The sequence below is a fragment of the Talpa occidentalis genome, unplaced genomic scaffold (genome assembly GCF_014898055.3).
Source record: "Talpa occidentalis isolate TD23 unplaced genomic scaffold, MPIMG_talOcc4v2.1 talOcc4.13, whole genome shotgun sequence".
NCBI lineage: Eukaryota > Metazoa > Chordata > Mammalia > Eulipotyphla > Talpidae > Talpa > Talpa occidentalis.
This window is the reverse complement of record NW_023601322.1, coordinates 58978950-59001718: the sequence shown is the minus strand read 5'-3', so window position 1 is coordinate 59001718 and position 22769 is coordinate 58978950. Positions and strand designations below refer to the sequence as shown.

The 22769-nt window shown below is 41.9% G+C and overlaps 1 protein-coding gene across 2 annotated transcripts; it reads left to right on the top strand.

Moving 5' to 3' along the window:
• The first annotated feature begins 723 nt into the window (after positions 1 to 723).
• Positions 724 to 21343, top strand: SLC26A2 (solute carrier family 26 member 2). 2 transcript variants are annotated; one of them, XM_037508961.2, is made up of 4 exons: positions 724 to 782; positions 11019 to 11179; positions 12900 to 13629; positions 14986 to 21343. In XM_037508961.2, the coding sequence occupies exons 3-4, from the start codon at positions 12925 to 12927 to the stop codon at positions 16504 to 16506; spliced, it is 2226 nt and encodes a 741-aa protein (XP_037364858.1). In that variant the 5' UTR covers positions 724 to 782; positions 11019 to 11179; positions 12900 to 12924; the 3' UTR covers positions 16507 to 21343. The 2 variants fall into 2 exon arrangements, with proteins under 2 accessions (XP_037364858.1, XP_037364857.1); XM_037508960.2 differs by lacking the exon at positions 11019 to 11179.
• Positions 21344 to 22769: the final 1426 nt, after the last annotated feature.

Genomic DNA, 22769 nt, shown 5'->3' with positions numbered 1-22769 from the left:
CAGGGCCATCAGGGTCACGAGGGCCTAAGCAAGGGTTTGATTTTTACTTACGAATGTCAAGGAAAGTCACGGATGGAATTACATTTCATTATTTACTTTTATGATTATATTTCTTAAATAAAATATTTTATTTAACTATCTTTAAAACTGCTTTCTGGCTTTTGGGACCTTCGGTGGAGAACAGGTTCCAGGGAGCAAGAGCCTCTATCTTTTCGGTGGCCCCTTCCTCATTCGGGGGAATTCCGAAAACCCTCCTCCTCACAGAGCGAGGGCGTGGCGGGGAGCAGCGGAGGGCGAGCGGCGGGAGGCTGGGGTGTGCGCCTCCTCTCGGGGGTCCAGCTGCATCCAGGGAGCACGGGGCCCCACGGCCTCAGCCATAAAGATCCTGCCCCGCCGCAGCGCCGAGCGCCAGGCAGAGACTCTTTCTTCGGGCGGAGACCTAAGGTCGTTGAACTCCGCACACGCTGGAGTCGAGAGCCCACCCGCCCTAGACACCCGGCCGCCGGGCCCTTCTGCCAGCCCGAGGGCGGCGCCCCGCCCCGCTCAGGCGCGTCATTCGCTGGCGGCCGCGTCGCTCAAGGGCGAAGCGCTGCGACCGCCGAGGCAGGCGAGCGGGACGAGTCCCTTCCGCCCTCTCGGCCCCGCCTCCTCCGGGGGCGGAGCTATGGGCGGGGCCGGGGCCCGCCGGTTAAAGGGAGGGCGGCCCCGGCCGGGGCGCCTGTGCCCGCGCCGCAGAGGAGGTGCCGCCGGGCCTCGTCGCGCGAGGTGCCCAGACCTGAGAGGTGAGCCAAGGGGCGCGCGCAGGGCCGAAGGGGAAGGGAGCCGTGTCGGCCTCCGCGCGGCCCGCTGGCTCCCCTTAGGGTCGTCCTGGCCTGGTGTCCCGGCGCGGGGTGGAAGCCCGGACGCATCATGACCGCGGGCGTCGTGACCGGCGGCGGGAAGTGGGCGAGTGTCGGGGTTTTTCATTAGTCGCTGGAGGCGGTGGACACGTGTCAGCTGCCCTTCCCACCGGGGGACGCCGACAGGCTCTGGCTGCTGAGGGCGGCATACCCTGCACTCCGCGCATCTCCTGGTGGATACTGGTGCGTGCGAGCTTGTGGAGCCATCTCGAAGCCAGATTTCTGCAAGCAGGACTGGAAGACAGGAGCCTCCACCCGCCTCCGGTCACCCCCAGCCCCCACCCTTTGAACACATTGGGAAACTGAGGCCTGGACAGGAGAGATGTTTTGATTATCTGAATTTAAAAACCATTCCCTGGTTAAGGCCGTCAGGCGCTGCCCTTGGAGACTCATAGACCAAGTTGAAATTCTGTCACTGAATAGGTGGAAGACACTAGAGAACAGCAGAGAGGGCCAGGGCCTTGCCTAAAATTATACAGCACATCACTTGCAGTTCTAAGACTGGTACCCAGCTCTCCCAGGCTCAGAATATCAGGCTGGACCTTTTCCCTGCACGGGTTGGGGACCACTTGCATCAGAAGCATTCAGGATCTAAACCGCTCTCTGATACCCATTCTAGTACCTTTTAATTTTTTACTCCTTGCCCCTACGACTCTTGAAATATGGAGCCAATGTGCTGTCCAATTGGTACTGTAATTTCAGGTTTTCAGGTATAGTCTCCCAGCCAGGATGGATCCCAGGCTACAGGGGCATTGCTGAGTCCCAGCCGCTAGACCACCACAGGTTGGTGTCTCACGAAGCCGCAGCGGTAACTTCACTGACACTCAGGCAAGAGGAAAGAGGCAAATTTGTTTAGGGAAAGAATAAGTTTATTAAAGAAAAAAGGAACAGAAATAAAGTAGGACTCCCAGGCCAGTGGGACCAGACCAGGGAGTGGCAAGGAAGCCGAATGGACCTGTGTCTAGGGCATATTTAGACCTTTTTTCTGTATTCCAAAATCTCCTCGTCCTCTGTGATTAGCTTTCTCCGTGGCTGTATTCCCTGGGCAGCTGTGTCCAGCTTTACAGCTCTTATCTTAGTCTTTCTTTCACTGCCCCTGTCCAAGGTCTCTTAAAATTTACTCTCCTTATTAGCCTTAAAATTTGTTGTCCTCATTCGCCTTCCTGAATTTCTCTGTCCTTATCTCGGAAGGTTTCTTTTAACTTTCCCAAAGTTCCTGCCTGCACTGACCCTGAAACTGCCTAATTAGCACTAGTTTGCACTAGGAAATACTGGTTTCTGCAAGTTCTTGCTTCTGAAAATTGAGTCCATGAGAACTGGAGAACCAACTGCGTTGGAAAGAAATGAGCCCACTTTTTCCTTGAGGAATCTAAGGAGAGAAGCTAGTAGTTATCATTTATTGAGCCAATGTTTTGTGCCAAGCACTGTGCTAAGTACTTGACTTGTGTTGGCTTTCCAACCACCCTGTGAGTTAAGTACTATTATCCCCATCTTGCAGGTGTGAAACATGCTGAATGGAATGAAGTTTTTCACTCAGTGCATTACAGTTATTACAACTGGGATCTAAATAGAGATCTCTTGGACTCCAGAACATAACCATTGGTTCTCCAAGTGTGGCCCTCAGCTCACTGCTTCAGAATCACCCAGAGTGGGTGTAGTCTTGGAACCTATCCCTGCGTTTGCTTGGGAATCTGCATTTTATTTTATTTTAAGATTTATTTGTACATATAAGAACTGGGGTACAAGCCAGAGTTGCAGGGGACGAGAGGATTCACGAGAGACAGAGCGGGGAACAGAACAGGCAGATCGACCCAAATTCACTGCTGAGGGGAGCAGTGGGCGAGACAGGAGAGGTCTGTGCTGCAGTGGCTGTGGCAAGCTTCCTAGGTTGCGTCTTAACCCCTTGCGCCACCAGGGAGGCCCTGCATTTTTTTTTAATATTTATTTATTTATGCATACAAGAACTGGGGTACAGGCCAGAGGTGTGGGGGTTTGGGGGTGAGAGGATTCACCAGAGACAGAGTGGGGAACAGAACAGGCAGACTGACTGAAATACATTGCTGAGGGCAGCAGCGGGTGAGCCAGGAGAGGTCTGCTGCGCCACATGACTTGCTCCCTGGCTGGCCAGGGATCGAACTCATGCTGCAGAGGCTGCGGATAACTTCACAGTGCTGTGCTTAACCCCTCGTGACACCAGGGAGACCCCGGGAATCTGCATTTTAACAGATCTCTGTAGTACTTGACTATCATTTTACTATGATGTACTGCCTCCTACAGGAAGATTTAGAGATAACATATTCAGGGCTTGGGGGAAATCTAAATTCCATTTACCAGGTTTGATTTTTGTGCTTTGACATTACTCTTAGTGATTAGAAGCCGTCTGGCAGTTGCTTGTCACCTCTAATTTCTTGACACAGATTTGTTTATGACGCTTGGGAGGGGGAAGGGTGATTCCTTTTTCTTTACCATACATTTGTTAAACTGTCTTTCAGCTTTTCAGTCAACAAATATTTGGTAAGCACTTGTTCAGGGGATACAGCAGCAGTCATTGCCCTAGTGGGAAATTAACAGAAAAATAAATATGAGATGGTGAGATAGGTTAGGGAGAAAAACAAAGCAAAATAAAGGGGATGGTAGCGTGAAGCAAGGATGGGCCTAGAGGTAAGGCATGGAGGCAGCAATGCTGCTATTTTATATGTTATGTCTAGGATGAAATTGATGAAGGCAGTATTTAGGCAAAAAGCTAAAAAAAGGCAAAAGAGAAAGCTGTGAACATAGTCAAGGAGTAGGATTCCAGTTGGAGGGGCAGGTAAAGGAGCAAGGCTGGCTTGTTTGACTTTTGTCTAAGACACTAGTCTAACCCAAGTGTTGTTCCCCGTGGAAGAAAAAGTTACCAAATGCATGTATGTAATATGAAAGATAAAAGTAATTTCATTCTTCATCCTTCCATCCTGCTTCAAGCTCTTGGTTACCTTGCATTACTAAAATTAATAGTGCGCTTAAAAATGACTTGAAAACTTGGCCACAGAATATTGCTTTGAACTAGTTCCTGAGACCTCTTAGCAGGAAACAAATTTGGGGGCCATGTGGTAGTGTGGAAAGAGAGCTAAGCTTGGAAACTCAAGGATGAAGTTTGAGAATCTTGCCCTACCAGTTGAGCCAGCAACTAAACTTTGGTTTTTCCCATTTCGGAGAATGGGAATTCATACTCTGTTCCCAGACTTGTTGAGCAGGCAAATAAGAGAAGTGATCTTTCTTATCACATAATAAGTTATGTGATCTTTCTGAAAGCAGGGAATTCCTGTGCAACAAAACCATGGTTTTCCATTGTTATTTTTTTCTCAAGTGTTGGATTATTTTATCTTATATCAGACTTTATACTAGAAACAGCACTGTGGTGTGCTTGTTTTTATTATTGTTAGGTCTTATGGTGGTTCTTTTTGTATCACATAAGTGAAAATTGTTCATCATTTCTGATAACAAAATTAGGGATTTTTTTTTTTTTTTTTAGCTTTCATTACATTTACTTGAAACTTCACCTGTTTGTTTATGTCAATAAACATAGACACAGAGCCATAATACCCAAGTGGGAGGCATTATAATTGGTTCTGGGTTACATAAAAATGAAGATGACTTGGTGTCTGCCCCTGAATGTATGATAAATGTTTTCTTTTTTAAAGATTTATTTATTTATGCATACAAGAGCTAGGGTACAGGTCAAGGTGTGGGGGGTGAGAGGATTCACCAGAGACAGAGCAGGGAACAGAACAGGAAGGCTGACTGAAACACACTGCTGAGGGGAGCAGCAGGCGAGTCAGGAGAGGTCTGCTGCGCCATGTGGGTAGCTCCCTGGCCAGGGATCGAACTCGTGCTGCAGTTGCTGTGGATAGCTTCCTAGGTTGCGTCTTAATCCCTTGCACCACCATGTCCTTGAATGTAAACTTTAGTTTGAGAAACATGTAAGCTTTTTTTTTTTTTAAAGATTTATTTATTTATACAAGAACTGGGACACTTAAGTGCTACGTAGTTACATGTGCCACACTGGGAAGCATAGCCTAAAAGATTCAGCCTCCTTATACTTTCACCTTAGAAAAAGACCAAGATAGATGGAGATTGAAGGAAAAGACATCCCAGACTTAAGGAACAACATGAGCAGGGCCTCCCCTGGTGGCGCAGGCATTTGAGCGCAGTGCTGTGAAGCTGTCCAGCTGTCTGCAGCCTCTACAGCGTCGGTTCTACCCTGGCCGGCCAGCAAGGGTCCCACATGGCGCCGCAGACCAATCCTGTAGTGCCCGCTGCTCCCCTCAGCAGTGTATTTCCTCAGTCTGCCTGTTCTGTTCCCCACTCTGTCTCTGGTGAATCCTCTTACCCTCCCGTGCATCTGGCCTATACCCCGGTTCTTGTATAAATAAATAAATCTTTAAAAAAAAAAACATGAGCAGAGATGCAGAGGCGCAAAGGATACTGGTATTTTCGTGGACTGGTGACTCAAACACCAGTACATAGGAGAGCAAAAGGAAGGCAGTTTTAGGCCACTTTCTAGACAGAAGGTTATATTCAGTAGGAGGTGGGGAGCTGTTGCAGTTTTTTGAAGAGTGTATCCAAACAGTGTGACCTCATGGTAATGAATGCTTCCTTTGAAGAAGGGGCAACACAGCACAGTGGTCGAAAAAATGTTGGTCCAGTTTAAGGCTGAAGTATGTCTGCAACTTTCGTATGGTTCAGAAGCAAAAGCAACAAAACCTAAACCCACTTGTGTGGATGGAGAGTGCAAAAATACAGATGGCACAAAATGGTAATAATTTGTGAATTGTTAAATAGGTGAATTGTGAATTTTCCAGTATTTTATATATCATCCTTTCAACTTTTCTGAAGATTTGAAAAGTTTCAAAATAAGCAGTCCACAAATGGAAAGAAAGTGGGTTTGAATCAAACAGACTTTGGTCTCAGTCATGGTTCTTCTGGTTACAGTGTGAGTACTGAAAAAATACTGCACATTCCACACCTATTCCCGTCTGGTTTAATAGCTTTTTCCACATAAGCAAGGAGACTTTTTTTTTTGGTCCGTGACTTATTTACTTTAATATTAGACTAATGTTAAGACTTAAAGTTTCCCACAAACTTTAGTGTTAGATTACTTTGTATGTAATCTTTTATAATCTTTATATGATCTCTATTTATTTTCCCTTCTGTGTCTTCTTTTGGATGATTTAGTATTTTCTATGATTCCTTTATCACCTTTGTTGGTTTATTAGTCATAATTGTTTGTTATTAATGGGATTGCTTTAGGATTTATAGTATGCAGCATTAACTTATCAGAGCTAACTTCAAGTGATATTATACCATTTCTTGCAAATATAAGAACTTTACAATAGTATGCTTTCTCCCTTCTTGGTTTTGTGAATGTGTATGTGTGAAAAATATACATAACTTAAAATTGGCCATTTTTTACTATTTTAAGTGTACAAATAAGTGGCATTAAGTTCATTCACAACGTTGCATTGCATCACCACTTTTTCCATGACTTGAAACAGAAACTGTAAATATTAAGCAATAACTCTTCATTCTCCCTAGACCCTGTTAACCACTGATTATTTTATGGCTTTTAAGTCTGCCTATTGTAGATATTTTATATAAGTAGAATCATACATATTTGCCTTTCTGTTTCTGACTTCTTTCTTTCTTTTTTTTTTTTTTTTTTTAATACAACCACTGGGTACAGTCAGAAGGGCGGGAGGGTGAGAGAATTCACCAGAGCCAGAGCGGGGAGCAGAGCAGGCAGAAGGACCGAAGTACACTGCTGAGGGGAGCAGCAGGAGGCAGGAGAGGTCTGCGTGCCTTGTGGGACCCTCGCCCAGAGGCTGGGGATCGAACTGGCGCTGCAGAGGCTGCGGGAAGCTTCGCAACCCAGCGCTCAACCACTGCGCCACCGGGGAGGCCCTGACTTCTTTCATTAGCATAAAACTTTCAGAGTTTATCCATGTTGTAGGTGAACAGTATCAGAAATTTATATCTTTTTAGTGGCTGAATAATATTCCATTGTACAGTTTATATTTTATTTTGTTTATCCATTCACTTGTTGATGGACACTTGGGTTGTTTCCACCTTTTGACTATTGTGAATGAAGCTATTACTAACATTGACATACAGGTATTTGCTTGAGTCAGTTTTCAGTTCCTTACAGGTATGTACCTAGGGATCAGAATTGCTATATAGTAATTCCGTAACACTTTTGAGAAACCACCAAGCTTTTTTCCACAGTGGTTGCACCTACCAACAAAAATCAGAGTTTAAAAATCAAAGTTAATTCTTACTTAATTTTTTAGTTAAAATACCTTTTAAAACTAAAAATGATCCATCAGAAAACACTAAGTGCCTCCTGTGTGCTAGGTGTTGAGAAGATAAAGCATATATTCAATAAAAACTTACTGAGCCTCTAAACCATGGGGATTTACAGCTGATCATTGAATCATCTGTGCCCAGCACTTCCATTTTTAATTGCTTACTAGACACTGTCATTTGAACAAGTCAGACTTTTAGTCACTTCCTCCAAAGTCCCATACCCCACATTTCCTTTTATGTGGGCCACCTCAGAATTCATCTTAAATTTGTTCCTATCCTTTAAGCATCACTGAAAAGTCCAACCTTCTCCATCCCTTCCCTGTATCTGAGTTCATGCCTTTGTCAACTATAGCTTACAGGGCTCATCCAGGCTTCTCAGGATTATATAAGGAACCAAGCCTTCACTCCAGTCTTGTCTCCTTTAACTTCATCCCAGGAATCTGGCATTCTCGTTGACTTTTCCCTACATCTCGAATTATCCTAGGACCTTTCACTTGCCTGAATATCCCTTTTTTTCTACTTTTCTTTACATTATCTTCACATTGGCTTGTAGCCTGTTCTCTACTCACTAAACCCTCCAAACTTCAGCAATGCATTAGGAATGTGAGAGTTTATCTATTATAACTCTGTCTTAACCCACTGTGGTAGGTAGAACTGGGTTTCTTAGTCATTTTGGCAAGAATATACTGATATTCTACTATGTGCTGAGCATTGTTCTGGTACTGGGGATATAGTCTGAATGAGAAAGACTGTAGATAATATTTGTAACGTGTATATATATATATATATATATATATATATATATATAAATATAATTTCAAAAGTCACAAGTCCTTTGAAGAAAATAAAGCCATTTAAGGGTTTAGAGAAGGATGAGGTAGAGGTATTAAGTTCTCTGGGATGGTCAGGTAAGGCCTGTTTGAGGAGGTGATACATATGCTGAGACCTGAAGGATGAAAAGAAACCTGGATCTGGAGGATGGTTCTGGGCAAAGAGAACCTGGGCATGTGCAAAGACCCTAGAAAGTAAGCCAACTTGGCATGTTCCAGAAATAACAAGAATGCCAGTAGGGAATGAGAGTGAAGAGATAGGCAGAATTCAGATAGTGTAGGCTATGGAATAATTCTGATAGATGGTTGAAAACATTCTACTTCTAGGTTTTGTGAGTGAATACCTAATTTTGACAGCAAGAGATGGAAAAAGACCGTGGCCTTGTGTATAGAGAATGGAGAATTGGGTATGAGATTGTGGGTATGAGTGCCAGGTTATTTTGTGTAGTCAGTAGGTAAACTGGAATGTGCAAGGTAGCTGAACTCTAAAGTGTTTAGAATTACCTGCTGTTAGAGAAAGCTAATTAGATAAGTGATTGGAATAGTATCATGCTCAAAAAGAGCTGTTCTTAGAACCCTAAAGTCTAGGTTGTATTACCTTGGCTTAGTCACAAGTGAAAAAAATCACTAAATTGGGCAAGTCCTTTCTTTTTATTATGTTTACATTTACCTATTATGTATATTCATCTATATATTTTAAAGTACATTTCTTTTTTTTTTTTTTAAAGATTTATTTATGCATACAAGAACTGGGGTACAGGCCAGAGATGTGGGGCAGGGGTGAGAGGATTCACCAGAGACAGTGAGGAACAGAATAGGAAGATCGACTGAAACACACTGCTGAGGGGAGCAGCAGGAGAGTCAGGAGAGGTCTGCTGCACCATGTGGGTAACTCCCTGCCTGGGGTTTGAACCCATGCTGCAGAGGCTGTGGACAGCTTCACAGGCTGCGTCTTAACCCTCTGCGCCACCAGGGAGGCCCTAAAGTACATTTCTTAAAGACAGAATTTTGTCTTTTTGTTTTTAATCTAATCAGACAGTTTAGACCATTCATGTTTAACATGATTATGTATTTGGACTGAACTCTACCATCTTGCTACCATTTTCGATTTGTTCCATCTACTTTGGTTTCTTTTTTATGTTTTCTTTTGGGGTTAATTGAGGGTATTTTATCATTCCATTTCATTCCTACAATTGACTTATTACTTATACCTTAAAGAATTAGTGGTTACCCTTGGGCTAACAATATACATCTTGGGACTCCCTGGTGGCACAAGGGGTTAAGATGCAGCACTATGAAGCTATCCGCAGCCATAACAGCACGAGTTCAATCCCCGGCCAGGGAGGTGACCCACATGGTGCAGCAGACCTCTCCTGTCTTGGCCCACTACGTGCCCGCTGCCCCCCTCAGCAGTGTATTCCAGTAAATCAGCCTGTTCTGTTCCCTACTCTGTCTCTGGTGAATCCTCTCACCCCCCATACCTCTGGCCTGTACCCCAGTTTTGTATGCATAAATAAATCTTCAAAAAAAGAACAATATACATCTTTAATTAGAGCTACCTTCAAATATTATTACATCAGTTTGCATCTAGATTAACCTTACAGTCCCAGTTCTCCCTCCCATTCTGTGTTATTATTTTCATACATTTTATTTTGCACATGCTATGAACAAAATACTGTCCTATTTTTGCTTTATACAGTTATATTTTAAGGCAGTTAAAGATTTTTACATTAAAAACTGCATTTATCTTCATTTGTTCCATTTCCTGACTGTTTTTTTTCACTGTGTATTGTGGTATAGATCTTGAGGTTTTGTCTGGCATACACATATACAGCAGTGCTGATCGAGGCAATACATTCTCTTAGTATTTGAGAAAGTTTTTCTTTGTCCTTTATCTTTTAAATATATTTTCTCTAGGTATAGAATTATATTTTATGTGGTTTTTTTTAAAGATTTATTTATTTATACATACAAGAAGTGGGGTAAAGGCCAGAGGTGTGGGGGTGAGGACTCAACAGAGACAGAGTGGGGAACAGAACAGACAGATCTACTGAAATACACTGCTGAGGGGAGCAGCGGGCGAGACAGGAGAGATCTGCTGTGCCATGTGGGCAGCTCCCCGGCCGGGGATGAAACTCATGCTGCAGCGGCTGTGGATTGCTTCATAGGTTGTATCTTAACCCCTTGCATCCCAGGGAGGCCCATATAATGTTTTATATAAAATCAGATACTTTCTCTGGGTTGATAGTTATACTTGCTTAGCAAAGATGTCTGTCCATCATCTTTTGGCTTATAAGGTTTGCTCTAGGAAGTCTGCTGGGGCTGTGGTCTTTGCTCCTGTGTCTCTCATGGGTGTGTTTCTCCTTTGGCCATTTTCAGGATTTTATATTTTGCTGTTTGTTTCCAGAAGCTGGAATACATGTAGGTGTGGGGTTTGTTTTCTTTTGTCATTGTCCTTCTTGGTATTCTCTGAAATTCTTGGATGGATAGTTTGGTATTTGTCATTAATTTTGGAAATTTCTTGGTCATAATGAAGTCTTCAAATATTTCTTCTACCCATTTTCTGTCTTCTCCTTTGGGATTCTAATCATACATGAGCAGATTATTTAATAGGCCTCACAGATCTTGGATCTTCTCTTCCATTGTTACTGCTGATTTTTTTTTTTAATTCTACTTTTCTTTGTTTCCATTTAGGTAATTTCTATTGACCTGTCTTTGATTTCATTGATTCTTCCTTTGTCTCTGTCAGAGCTACTGAAGTTCCTGTCAGAAGCAGTCTTCATCTCTGTTTTACTGTGTTTCCTTTTAGTATTCCCATTCAGTTCTTTCTTATAGTTTCTGTCACTCTGTTATACTTTCTAGTATTCATTTTTATCTTTCTCTCCCTAGAAATAATCTTATTAGGCAAGAGCAAGATTTTCTTCTATGGCTCTTTTGTACATTTTAGGAAGAAGACCCAGAAATTAGCAAGAACTGTTCCAAAATAGGAGCATATAAGGACTGCACTCAAACTGTTGGCCAGAAAACAGTGAGGGAGAGCTATAGACTGGTGGTGCTGAGGGATGCAGAGCTGTTGTACATACCCACTGTCTGACTGACTTGCTCAGGGTAAGTGGTTATCTAAATCGAGCCTTTCTTCCTTATTTTCTTAGCTAGCCCATCATAGGAACCATCATTTTACTCTTGACCAGTGATAGCCCCTTTATCCTAAACAAAATTAATGCAGGTTGTTTTCATATAGTTTATGTTCCTGGATAGGTCTTGGGTCTGGGATATGACATTTTGTTAGCATTCAGCTTGCAGAACCTCAGAGGGCCTGTTTTCTGTCAGTTGCACAAACAGGAAACTTCCTGAATCCTCCATCTAATATTTTTTATCTCTGTCTGGGCATAGTCATAAATTTGTCTATTCATTTATTCTTTATTTAGATATTCTTAAGTCTCCCGTCTCAGAGTTACTATTTACATTTGTTTATTGTAATGATGAACAAGATGCCCTATGCTCCAGGAGCTGGGGAGACTCCTCCTAACCGAATACTGTTGGTGTGTTTCAGTGCTACGGTGGAGGGGAAATCGCTCCCGCACATGGGGAGCAGGAGTAATTTGGGCTAGGGGTGTTGGGTCAGTGCTTTGTAAAAGAGGTAGCATTTTAGGTAGTTTTCAAAAATAATTAGGAACTTTACAGGCAGAGGAGTGGACAGTCATTCCAAGGTAAGCAAAGAGCTGACAGACACTATTTGTAGAGTATTTAGTAAACAGTTTATTATCTGTTCCTTTAAAGAGCTATTTCTTTTTCTTCCTCTTTTACTTTTATTATGAGACATTTTTCAGTTGTCCCTTTCCTCTTTTTGATTATTTTTACCTCCTTTGCTTCCTGTAGTTCTTAGGGGTAGGTCTCTTATGGCACAGTCCTGGAGTCTATGACCCAGAGAAGCAAGATATTCCCAAGTGGACATGCAGGGCGAGATTACTCCTCCACTCAGACTGTGTTTCAGAGTGCACACTTAGCGAATCTGTCCTTGCATGAATATGGGCCCTGCCCACGGCAGATATGACTCTATACTAGAATAAGGCAGAATAAAACAAAACCTTCTAGAATGTAATCAGACATTGGATGGCGACCATCAGTCCACCCCATACTCTTGGCATTTGTTTGCTTCACCCAGGTCTTTATCAACTTTTCTTTCCTACCAAACAAGGAGGGGCTGTTCAAGGACCCAAAAGCATTCTACTCTAGTTTCTTTTTATTTCCCCAAGCATTTTTCTTTGCTCCATCACTCATTTTCTTCTTGGTTTATTTTCAACAATTAGTAGTTTAGTTTAAAAGGGATACTCCTTGACACCTCCCCACCCCAAAGGATTATCTTTCTTGTTTCAGGAACTTGTAGGTAGGGATGAAGGTCTGAGACTAGATCTTGTTTTGCAGCATACCTTGGGGTGAAAGACAGGTAAAGAAAAACAAAGTCTGGAAAGAAGACTGTTGACAGCATTTAGAAAGGAAGGGAACAGGGCATCTGATACCTTTTCTGGAGAAAAACTGCCAGGCAGAGGTGGAAAACTCTTGATGGTTTATAACTCTGGGAAATCCAGTACCCAACACATTATTTGCTTTGACTTGGCTATTTATGGTCTGGTAATTTTTTTTCCCCTTCACCAAGATAAGGTATAAGTAAAGAGAGTGTAAGAGAAGGTCTGAGTCAAGAAAGGATTAGGATACCTACTCCTAAACTGAATTCCACTTAACACTCATGAATGGTAAGTAGAACTGTTCAAATGTGTGAGCACTGAGAATTACTTAATCACTAACCGTGCTATTTTCCCTGGGATAGGAAGCTAAAGCAACCATCTCCAGAAATGTCTTCGGAAAGTGAAGAGCAACATGACCATTCCCAGAAGGACTCAATTGATGGAAATGACGACCACAGTCCTTCACTTAGGATCCAGCTGGAGCTTGAAAAGGGATCGAGGACTGAGTTCAAGCAATTGGAGGCCAGTGATCAATGCAGACCTTTTCCTAGGATCCATATAGAGCCTCAAGAGAAATCAAATGTTAACTTCAAGCAGGTCATCACCAAAAAACTGCAGAAGAGTTGTCAGTGCAGCCCAACCAAAGTCAAAAATACAATGTTTGATTTCTTTCCTGTACTGCAGTGGCTTCCAAAATATGATCTGAAGAAAAATATCTTAGGAGATGTGATGTCAGGCTTGATTGTTGGCATCTTATTGGTGCCCCAGTCCATTGCTTATTCCCTCTTGGCTGGCCAGCAGCCTATCTACGGTCTGTACACATCTTTTTTCGCCAGCATCATTTACGTCCTGTTTGGTACTTCCCGTCACATCTCTGTTGGCATTTTCGGAATACTGTGCCTTATGATCGGTGAGGTGGTTGACCGAGAACTACACAAAGCTGGCTATGACACTGCCCATATTCCTTCTTCTGTGGCGATGGCTTCAAATGCGAGCACTTTGTTAAACCAGACATCAGTTAGGGAATGTGACAGAAGTTGCTATGCAATTAGAGTTGGCTGTACTGTAACCTTTATGGCTGGAGTTTATCAGGTAAGAAAGAAATCACGACATATGATTTACAGATCCCTCAGATCTGTAAGGGAGCTTAGAGATTATAATAATTAAAGCTTTTTTTGGTTGAATGCACAGTATATTTAAGGGGTGGAGCCCAAATTCAAAGCCTGGTTTAACTCCACAGGTAAGTCTGCTTCTGTGTTCTTAGTCTTCGAATCCTAGACTGCCTTCTAGTTAATGAGTTTCAATCAACTAGGTTTTAATTGTTTGGAATATTATTTAATTATTTGTAAGAATTTAGACCAGAACAGAACCTCAGACCACTTAGTATATCTCCTAATTTTATGTGTCAAAAAACATCCATTTACGAGTTTGTGCGGTCCGTTTTTGGCAGAGTCAGCACTAAAAATCAGACAGAAAGGAAACAGAATGGGAGCCAAGGAGGAAGAGGGGAGCGCTTCAAGGTGTAGCTGCCCCTATAGAATTCTTTTAGAACTGCTGCTCTCCGGGGAGTCACTCTCCCTAAAGACAGTAACCACTATTTCCTATTATCAGCCAGGAGAAAGGATTAGAAATGAAATTCTTCTTAGAAATGAAATTCATGGGCCTCTTACAGAATCCACTGATTTACCATAACCACTGTGCCCTGCCTAGTGGCCTCCAGGGTGTGTACTAGCACTAAGCCACTGTCACAGGCCTTTGGAATAAGGGTGGTGGTGGTGGGGGGTGGGTGTTTCTCTTTATGTAGTGCCTGGTTGAGGAGGAGAGGGAGAAGGGGGTGGTGTGTATAAGAGCTGTGCTCCTCAGAGCCCACCTGACTTTGTTGTTATGGCTCACCAAGAATGAGGAAGGGCACAATAGAGTTCTGAGGAATTGTTGGAAGAAGAAAAAATAAAGACATAAAAGTCATGTCCTTGAGAATGAGGAGTTAACATGAAGCAGTATGGCACAAGCATGTATACACCAGGTGAGGAGTTTCTCCAGGGAGGTTAACGAGAGTTTGATAAGATTATATTTTGATGTGAATCTATTTTTTTGGTCAGTTCAAACTTCCTTTTATAGTAAAGCTTTGTAATTTAAAGAAAATACATGGCTTTCTAATTAAAGGAACTTTTCCAACATGAGTTTTTATGAGTTCTTATGGATCCTTGAGAATTTTCTTTGTCGAAGAGCTCTGAACCTTTTTGAAGTCAAGAAACATTGTACAAGAAGGTAGGAATCCTAAGTTCTGTTCTCAGCTGAGCTATAACAGTGTGCCCTTAAATATGATTGCATTTTTCCAGCTCTGACCTTCCTTGATGCCCTGTCTCCATGCAGAGAAGTGCCAGGGTGATGCAGTCTGCACAAGCTCTTTTCCACGTATATTTAACACTTGTCCATCCTTCCTTCCAGGTAGCCATGGGCTTATTTCAAGTGGGTTTTGTTTCTGTCTACCTCTCGGATGCCTTGTTGAGTGGATTCGTCACTGGTGCCTCCTTCACTATTCTTACATCTCAGGCCAAGTATCTCCTTGGGCTCAGCCTTCCTAGGAGTAGTGGTGTAGGCTCACTCATCACAACGTGGATAAATATCTTCAAAAACATCCATAAGACCAATCTCTGTGATCTCGTCACTAGTCTCTTGTGCCTTTTGGTTCTTTTGCCAACCAAAGAAATCAATGAGCGCTTCAAGTCAAAGCTGAAGGCACCGATTCCTACAGAACTCATTGTTGTCGTGGCGGCCACGTTAGCCTCTCACTTTGGGAAACTGAACGAGAAGTACCATACGAGTATCGCTGGACACATTCCAACTGGGTTTATGCCGCCCGAGGCACCAGACTGGAACTTAATTCCCAGCGTGGCTGTAGATGCAATCGCTATCTCTATCATTGGTTTTGCCATCACTGTGTCACTTTCTGAGATGTTTGCCAAAAAGCATGGCTACACGGTCAAAGCTAACCAGGAAATGTATGCCATCGGCTTTTGCAATATCATCCCTTCCTTCTTCCACTGCTTTACTACTAGTGCAGCTCTTGCGAAGACTTTGGTGAAAGAATCAACAGGCTGCCAAACTCAGCTTTCTGCTGTGGTGTCAGCTCTGGTTCTTTTGCTGGTGCTCCTGGTAATTGCTCCTTTATTTTATTCCCTTCAGAAAAGTGTCCTTAGTGTGATCACGATTGTAAATCTCCAGGGAGCCCTGCGTAAGTTTAAGGACCTGCCCAAGATGTGGAGGGTCAGCAGAATGGACACGGTTATCTGGTTTGTCACAATGCTGTCCTCTGCACTGATAAGCACTGAACTAGGCCTGCTTATTGGGGTTTGTTTTTCTATGTTTTGTGTCATCCTCCGCACTCAGAAGCCACAGACGTCACTGCTTGGCTTGGTTGAAGAGTCTACTGTCTTCGAATCCATTTCTGTTTACAAGAATCTTCAGACTAAGCCGGGCATCAAGCTCTTCCGCTTTGTAGCCCCTCTCTATTACATCAATAAAGAATGCTTTAAATCTGCCCTGTACAAAAAAACCCTCAACCCAGTCTTAGTAATGGCGGCACAGAAGAAGGAAGCAAAGAGAAAGATGAAAAAAGAAGGGCTGACTCTCACTGGGCTCCAGGACGAAGTGTCTGTGCAACTCTCCCACAACCCCATGGAGCTCCACACCATAGTGATTGACTGCAGCGCAGTACAGTTTTTAGATACAGCAGGGATCCATACACTGAAAGAAGTCCGCAGAGACTATGAAGCCATTGGCATCCAGGTTCTGCTGGCTCAGTGCAACCCCTCTGTGAGGGAGTCCCTGGCCCGTGGAGGGTACTGCAAGACGGAAGAAGAAAATCTTCTCTTTTATAGTATCTATGAAGCAATGGCTTTTGCAGAAGACTGCCAAAATCAGAAAGGGACCTGTATTTCCAACGGTCTGAGTCCTTCCAGTGATTGAGAGAGAAGGCAGACTGAAAGAGGAACAATGTCTGACCAAAAGGCTAATGTTTCAAGTGCACATTTTCATTGGAAATGTGCACTTGAAATTTTAACCTCTCGATTGGAGAGTATTCTTCCTCTGAAGCGGGTGGCTTTTATAGACACCCAAATGCAGTGGAAATTATAGTATGGTGTTATCAAAGAAAGAAAATACCATGTGGTGTCCAGCTTTCTCACAGATAGGAGCTATTCTTGGAATTGAATAGCTATTGAACAGGACCATAAAGTAGCCCCCAAACTTTATGACTATCTGTTTCAGGAGCTAGCCTTTTTGGACTCTTCCTTCTCCAGGAGGTCAAGGGGTGAAGCTTGACATTCACATCAACTGTGGGAGCAGGAAAGGAGACAGTCAAGAAACGTGCCCGCTCCTGTGCCTGCAGGTCAGGAGGCTTTCGGAGCACAAGGTGACCACCAAGCAAGTTGATTTCACTTGTGCGTCTCGATTCCCAGTAGTATCTGGGAATCTACAAAGCAGTATCTCTGGCTTTGAACAGGAAAGCACCGTTCCTCAGATGGCTGGGCTGGTTTGTGAAATCCAACAGCCAGCCCCACGTTACACAGCGTACTCCTTGTAACACCCTTGGTGTTTTGAGTCATGCCTTTTTGTTTAGTGTGGGTAGGTTCTTAAAGAGGTCTTCAAAATCAACCGCCATGATGGGACTCCTCCCTATCTTTTCTGGAATCTTCTCTGTCCCTGTTTCTGAGTATTTCGCCTGTTAAGCTCCATTTTAGCTTCAATTTAGTGTGTTTCCCATGAATCTTTTTCTTTGTTTTTTTTTTCCCCATGAAATCTAAATGGCTATGTCTGATCACCAGTGACAACTTGGCAAATAAAAGGCAGAACACTGACTTAGCAATCCTAGATGGCACTTGCATGAGTTTGAGGCAAGAAGGGGTGATTGACAGTTTCCCATGAGAATGTGTTTACATCCCTGAATTATTTTTTTCCTTCTTGTGACATTTTAGCAAGCCTGGGGACTGAGTTTCTCAGAAAGCAGCTACCTTTACTCCCCAAGCAGGATGTAACCAATAGAAAAGAATGCACAGAAGATCGAGGGCTTTCAAAAGCACATCAATAATTCAGTTGTAGATATTTTAGTGAGGGTAAAGCTAATGCTCACTGCCACGTGGTAGTAAATATTGAAGACAACAACTTTTAACTCTTGGATCATGCAAAACTGTTATGCAAGAGAATTTAGAAGCATCACCTTCATAGAACGCAGGTTCTGGAGGTGTATTATTTACGCTAGCTGGCCACAGTTTGTGACAACAGGAATTGTTTCTTTCGAAAAGCAAGACTGTGCAACATTGAATGTTTGTAGTTCTGTATCTGGACTTTGATAAGCAAGAAGAAACCAGGTTTTCCAGAGTTACAATGAGGAGACTAATTTATTTGAGATTGTAATATTTGGCCACAACACTTAAAACACTTGCAAACGTTGCACAATTATTTTTTAACCTGCTGCTATATTCTAAACAATTTAAATACTTATGAGAAGCAAACCCTAATGTGAGGTACCTATTAGAGTGGGATCCGTTTAAATATATTTAGCTCTCTTGTTGACCCCATATTAGAAAAGCAAATACTGCCTTTTTATTGGTAGAGCTCTGTTTACATGAAAACACCTTTGCATTATGAAGAAAAAGTTTCTCAGTAGAAAAGTTGGATTTCTGTTAAGGTGATGGATATGATTAAATGTAATAGTGTTCTGAATTTTTATGTCCTTTTAGAACTTGTATAGAATTTCAGAAATGTTAGCTGCTGTTTGTACTTGTAGGCTGTGGCTTGTTGTTAGCCAGTACGTGCTCTTTCTGTCCAGTCTTAGCAACCATAATGGTAAAGTTTGGTATCTTGTTCTGTCATGTTTTTAACCCTTCCTCAAGCAAGTTTTGAATTGAGACCATTATAGATGTTTAATGCCATGTGACAGAGAAGTGAATGGATGTTTAAGACCATAATTAACTAACAACAACATAGCAAAGAATAAATTCTCAGTCCAAAGAATGTGGGAAATCCCTCAGAAGAATGGAGTAAGCAGATTTGATCTTTACTTGACATTTCTGTCCATATGTGGATATAAACAATTCTGGAACTTTATGAAATCAGCAAGTTCTCCAATTGTGTTCTGGTTTGTATCTCTCCCACTGATCCAAACAAGAGAATCTACTTTTGGTGGCCATTTATCAAAGACATTTAAGATTTCACTAGAATTTACATGTCACACTCCGCTTGGGCTAAGGTCTGCCTATACTTCCATGTTGTTAAACATTTTTGATTGCTGGTATTTGAAAGAACCAAACCTGAAACCAAAGCCTAATATACAAGCAAAAAACTTTTCATTTGCTTGCTTATTCAAGGACATGGGCATTAATTCTTTGGGTGATAACTTACACTTTATTGTTGCAACAATACTGTGTGCTTACTCTAAACTTCAGTGAAGCATTTTATCATTGCTTATTGAGAATGTACATTCCGGATACCTTAAAATGGCCATTTAATTGAAATGTACTGTGTGCATCCTTAATGGTTACATTTCTTACAACCTTTCTTTAAAAAAAAAAAAAAATTGTAACGAGGGATTTGTGAACACTGTCTCAGACCGCACAGGAGGGAGAAACGAGAGGGAGCCAATTGCACAGCCTCCGTCTTTCATCTGGACTGAGCCCTGCTGATCTGTGCTTCTGATGGTGGTAGAACTGACAGATGTGATCTTTTTTCAAGTAGGACCAAATGTGAACAGTATTTGGATTATCTGACTTAGCTGTAAACAACCGTAGACACTGAAGCCAAAATGTGGTGTTGGTAAATTTACTTTATGGTAGACGGTAACCTCTAAAAATGAGTTCATTAGACTTTTCTAATGATGATGACTACACCTGAACAAGAACAGTATTCTCTGCAGGGATATTCTCTTAGTAATTTGTTGCTCAAGAACACTGTCAGGGCACTAGCCCTAAGCTTAAATAAAAGTGAGAAAAGGCTTATAGTCAATTGCCTGGGAACTTAAATCAAGTCTCTCAGTTATAATGACAAATTTGAGTTCTGTGAACCTCATTAATGTCCTTCTGGATTGTTTTCCTCTGTGTGTTGCTGTAGATGACACAGGTTCTTCTTGCGCCAATGTTGACAGTACCTCACATGCTTTCTGAGGATCCGAACAGGAACCTGGGGCCTTAGGCCAAGTGCTGGGAGTTAGGACATTAAATCTAGTAGGTGGGTTATGTGGTATCTCTCCTAGAGATGGTGCACTGAGGAGGCATTTGTGGAGGGCTTGAGCTGAGTGGACTGAGGGCTAAGCAGGAGACGAGCCACCAAGGCAGACAAGGAGGCATGGGTGCTTGCCCCGGCCTATTCAGGGAATGATTCCACAGTGATGTGGTTAAAAACCTGTTAGATTGGACTCAGACTTTGCTTAATTTTTCTGTTCTTTAATGTTTTTCTTTTTTTCCCCTTTAATATTTTCTGTCTGTCCTGATGCTTTATTAAAAACTGGACTTAGAAAACTGCAAAGTGTAACAACTTGGATCTAGGAAGCTTTCAAGTGCTGAACTAATTTTTTTCTGATGATTTTAAATAACCATGAATTGAATCATTAATTTGAGTGCTAATAACAAGTATGAAAATTATAATGGAACAGGCCAAAACATTACACCAGCTGGTTTGTTATCTTTGTCTATTATTAAATATTGTAAGTTAAAGGTACATTTTAGGTTATTTAATAAAAATTTTATTAACTTTAGGAATGGAGAATTTGGGTTTGGGAGTGGGGAAATCTATTTTTATAATTTTTATCCTGACAAGGACTATTTTTTTAAAAAAATGTTTTGCAACTGAAATTCTAAAATAACCATGTTAAATATGGTTAGCAAAGTCAAGTGAGCATTGTATTAATACTGAGCTTTTGATGTGTAATTTTTATCTTGTGGTGTAAAAGAGGAAGGTGAGATGAAACTATGAAAACTGGAATAATAATGGAAACTAAATGTCGCTATTGACATTTGAAGGTACCATGTTTGTAAGTCTACACTGGATCTTGGATACCTTTTCTGTGCACTTGAATGATGGCTCTGGAAATGCTGAATAATTACAGTATTACTACAAGATGCAAGTTGCAATTTCTAAAGGGAGGTTTTTTGTTGGCATGCAGACAAGAAGCCTAAGCCAGAAAGGATTTTTAACTACAGCTTTAGTTTATTTTAGGGAGGTTTCTTCCCCCGCTCATCCCCCATCCCTAAAATAGTAAGATGCTGGGAATCAAAAAGCTTTTTGCCTTTTCAATTCAAGCAACTGAGAAATTACTGTTTAAATTTGGATCCTACCATGATTTCTCAAAAATTATTGTGAACAAACCAGTGTATATAACCTGCTACCTTTTATGGTCTCCTTTGTAATTTTATATACCAATCAAGAAAATAACAGGGTGACAAATTAATGAAACTAAATTCTTACTCTTGTCTATTCACCAAAAAGTATACCCTATACCCCCAATTATTCAAGGCAAATGACTCTTAGGAACATATTTTGTACTACATGTATCTTTTTTAATTAAAGCAAGTGCCTTGATGCAATGCCATATAAATCATGCTTAACCTTCTATTGGATGAAGATTAGTGATTAATGAAGTACAGCCTATTGCAGGGACGGTGAGCTGGTACTTTTCTTCTAGTTTCATGAACAATGTTTGTGATGTTTATTGTGAAAGATCTACCTAAGTTTTGCAATCTAGCGATGTCATTTCATTTGCTAATAAATTGTTATACTAATCAAATATGACTGTGTCTGTTATTTTAAGTGCAAGGGGGTTCTATGAAACATTTAGGTCACCAGTAGGTTTTACTATTTACTTTTATATATTAATTAAGGTACCAGTGAGTTTTAAAATATGCCATCTCTTTACATTTGGGGAGGGATTCTGTAATTTTCCCTAACTATAACAAAAGTATCTTGTCCTTAGAGAAAACCATAAAACATAAATCTTTTTTGCACTGTGGTTCTGAGTGAGTCCATTAACCCTTAGGTGACTCCATTTCTCCCCCAGTGAAGAGAGGAGAAGGATCCAGTTGTTTGAGGACCCTTCCAGCTCTCATTTCACAGGGCTCCTATTTGTATCGTCTGGGAATCAGAAAACTCAAACCTGGCTCATGTTTTACTACTGTCCTAACTCTGAATTTGAGCCAGTGACCTTTGAGATACATTTTCCCCAGCAGTAAATTGAAGCTAACACCTTATAACCACCAAGTGAGAGAAACAGGAATGGAATTTCTAACTAGAGCATAGCACTTGGTAAGGAATACCTGCACCAGCACCCTCCCCTACCTGCCCTGAGTGCTAGTTGCTTCTGGAATATCTTCCCACTTCTGTCTGGCTCAGCTTTGTGGGTGCAAGATTAAGGACAGTTTTCAGTCTTCTTTTTACAGTCCTGTAACTCTGGGCTTGCTTTCCCTGATCTTATATCCACCCTACAGAGTGAAGGAGGGGGACTTAATGATCGCCTAAGTCCTACTACCGTCAGTTTTACCATCGTGTCTGCCCTCCCTGCCCACACACAGCACCTGGATGCAGAGCCCTGTGTGGTGCTCCACATTCTCTGGCATCTGCAGTCACCTGGGTGGGCTCCTTCCCCACCTGTCCTTCAGTGCTATCTCCTTGCCTCATCTCTACTCATAGAGCACTGCTGCTTAAGGTTTGAATTTTCAGATACAGTCAAGACTGATGAAAATGGCTTTTCTTAGAGAAAAAGCCACGTGTCCATGCATATACACTCATGATTATTAAAATGTTGGTTCACAGACCCCCCATATCATGAACACCTTGCAGTATAAACTCTCCACATGAATACATCCATATCTTGGCTTCTATTGCCTTACCACCTGTGTGCTAATGGCAAGCAGACCTGACCTTTCTAGAACACTAACCAGCATATTTGTATAAATCTCTAGAGCTGTTGTTGACAGCTCTGCCTGGCTACCCAGAGATATTCCCCCCAAAGTCTCCCTATCAACCTATCTCGATCATGGCATGACCCAACAACTCAAGTCAGAAACCTGGGAAATTATAGAATCTTCCTTCTTAACTTCCATGTCAAGTCTATCAACTTGGTAAAAGTCAAATTTGACATCTTTTTTTTTTTGCCCTTAAGGGAAACACCATTTCTCTTCAGGACAGCATCACAGCCTAACTCAAAATTATCTGTTTCTTTACAATCCAGCCTTTATGCTAGT

What these genes read in the sequence shown, in the direction of transcription:
- SLC26A2 (XM_037508960.2), top strand. Translation starts at nt 12,925, where the DNA reads ATGTCTTCGGAAAGTGAAGAGCAACATGACCATTCCCAGAAGGACTCA. An exon ending in TTATGGCTGGAGTTTATCAG is followed by an intron (nt 13,630 to 14,985) that starts GTAAGAAAGAAA and finishes CCTTCCTTCCAG; the next exon opens with GTAGCCATGGGCTTATTTCA.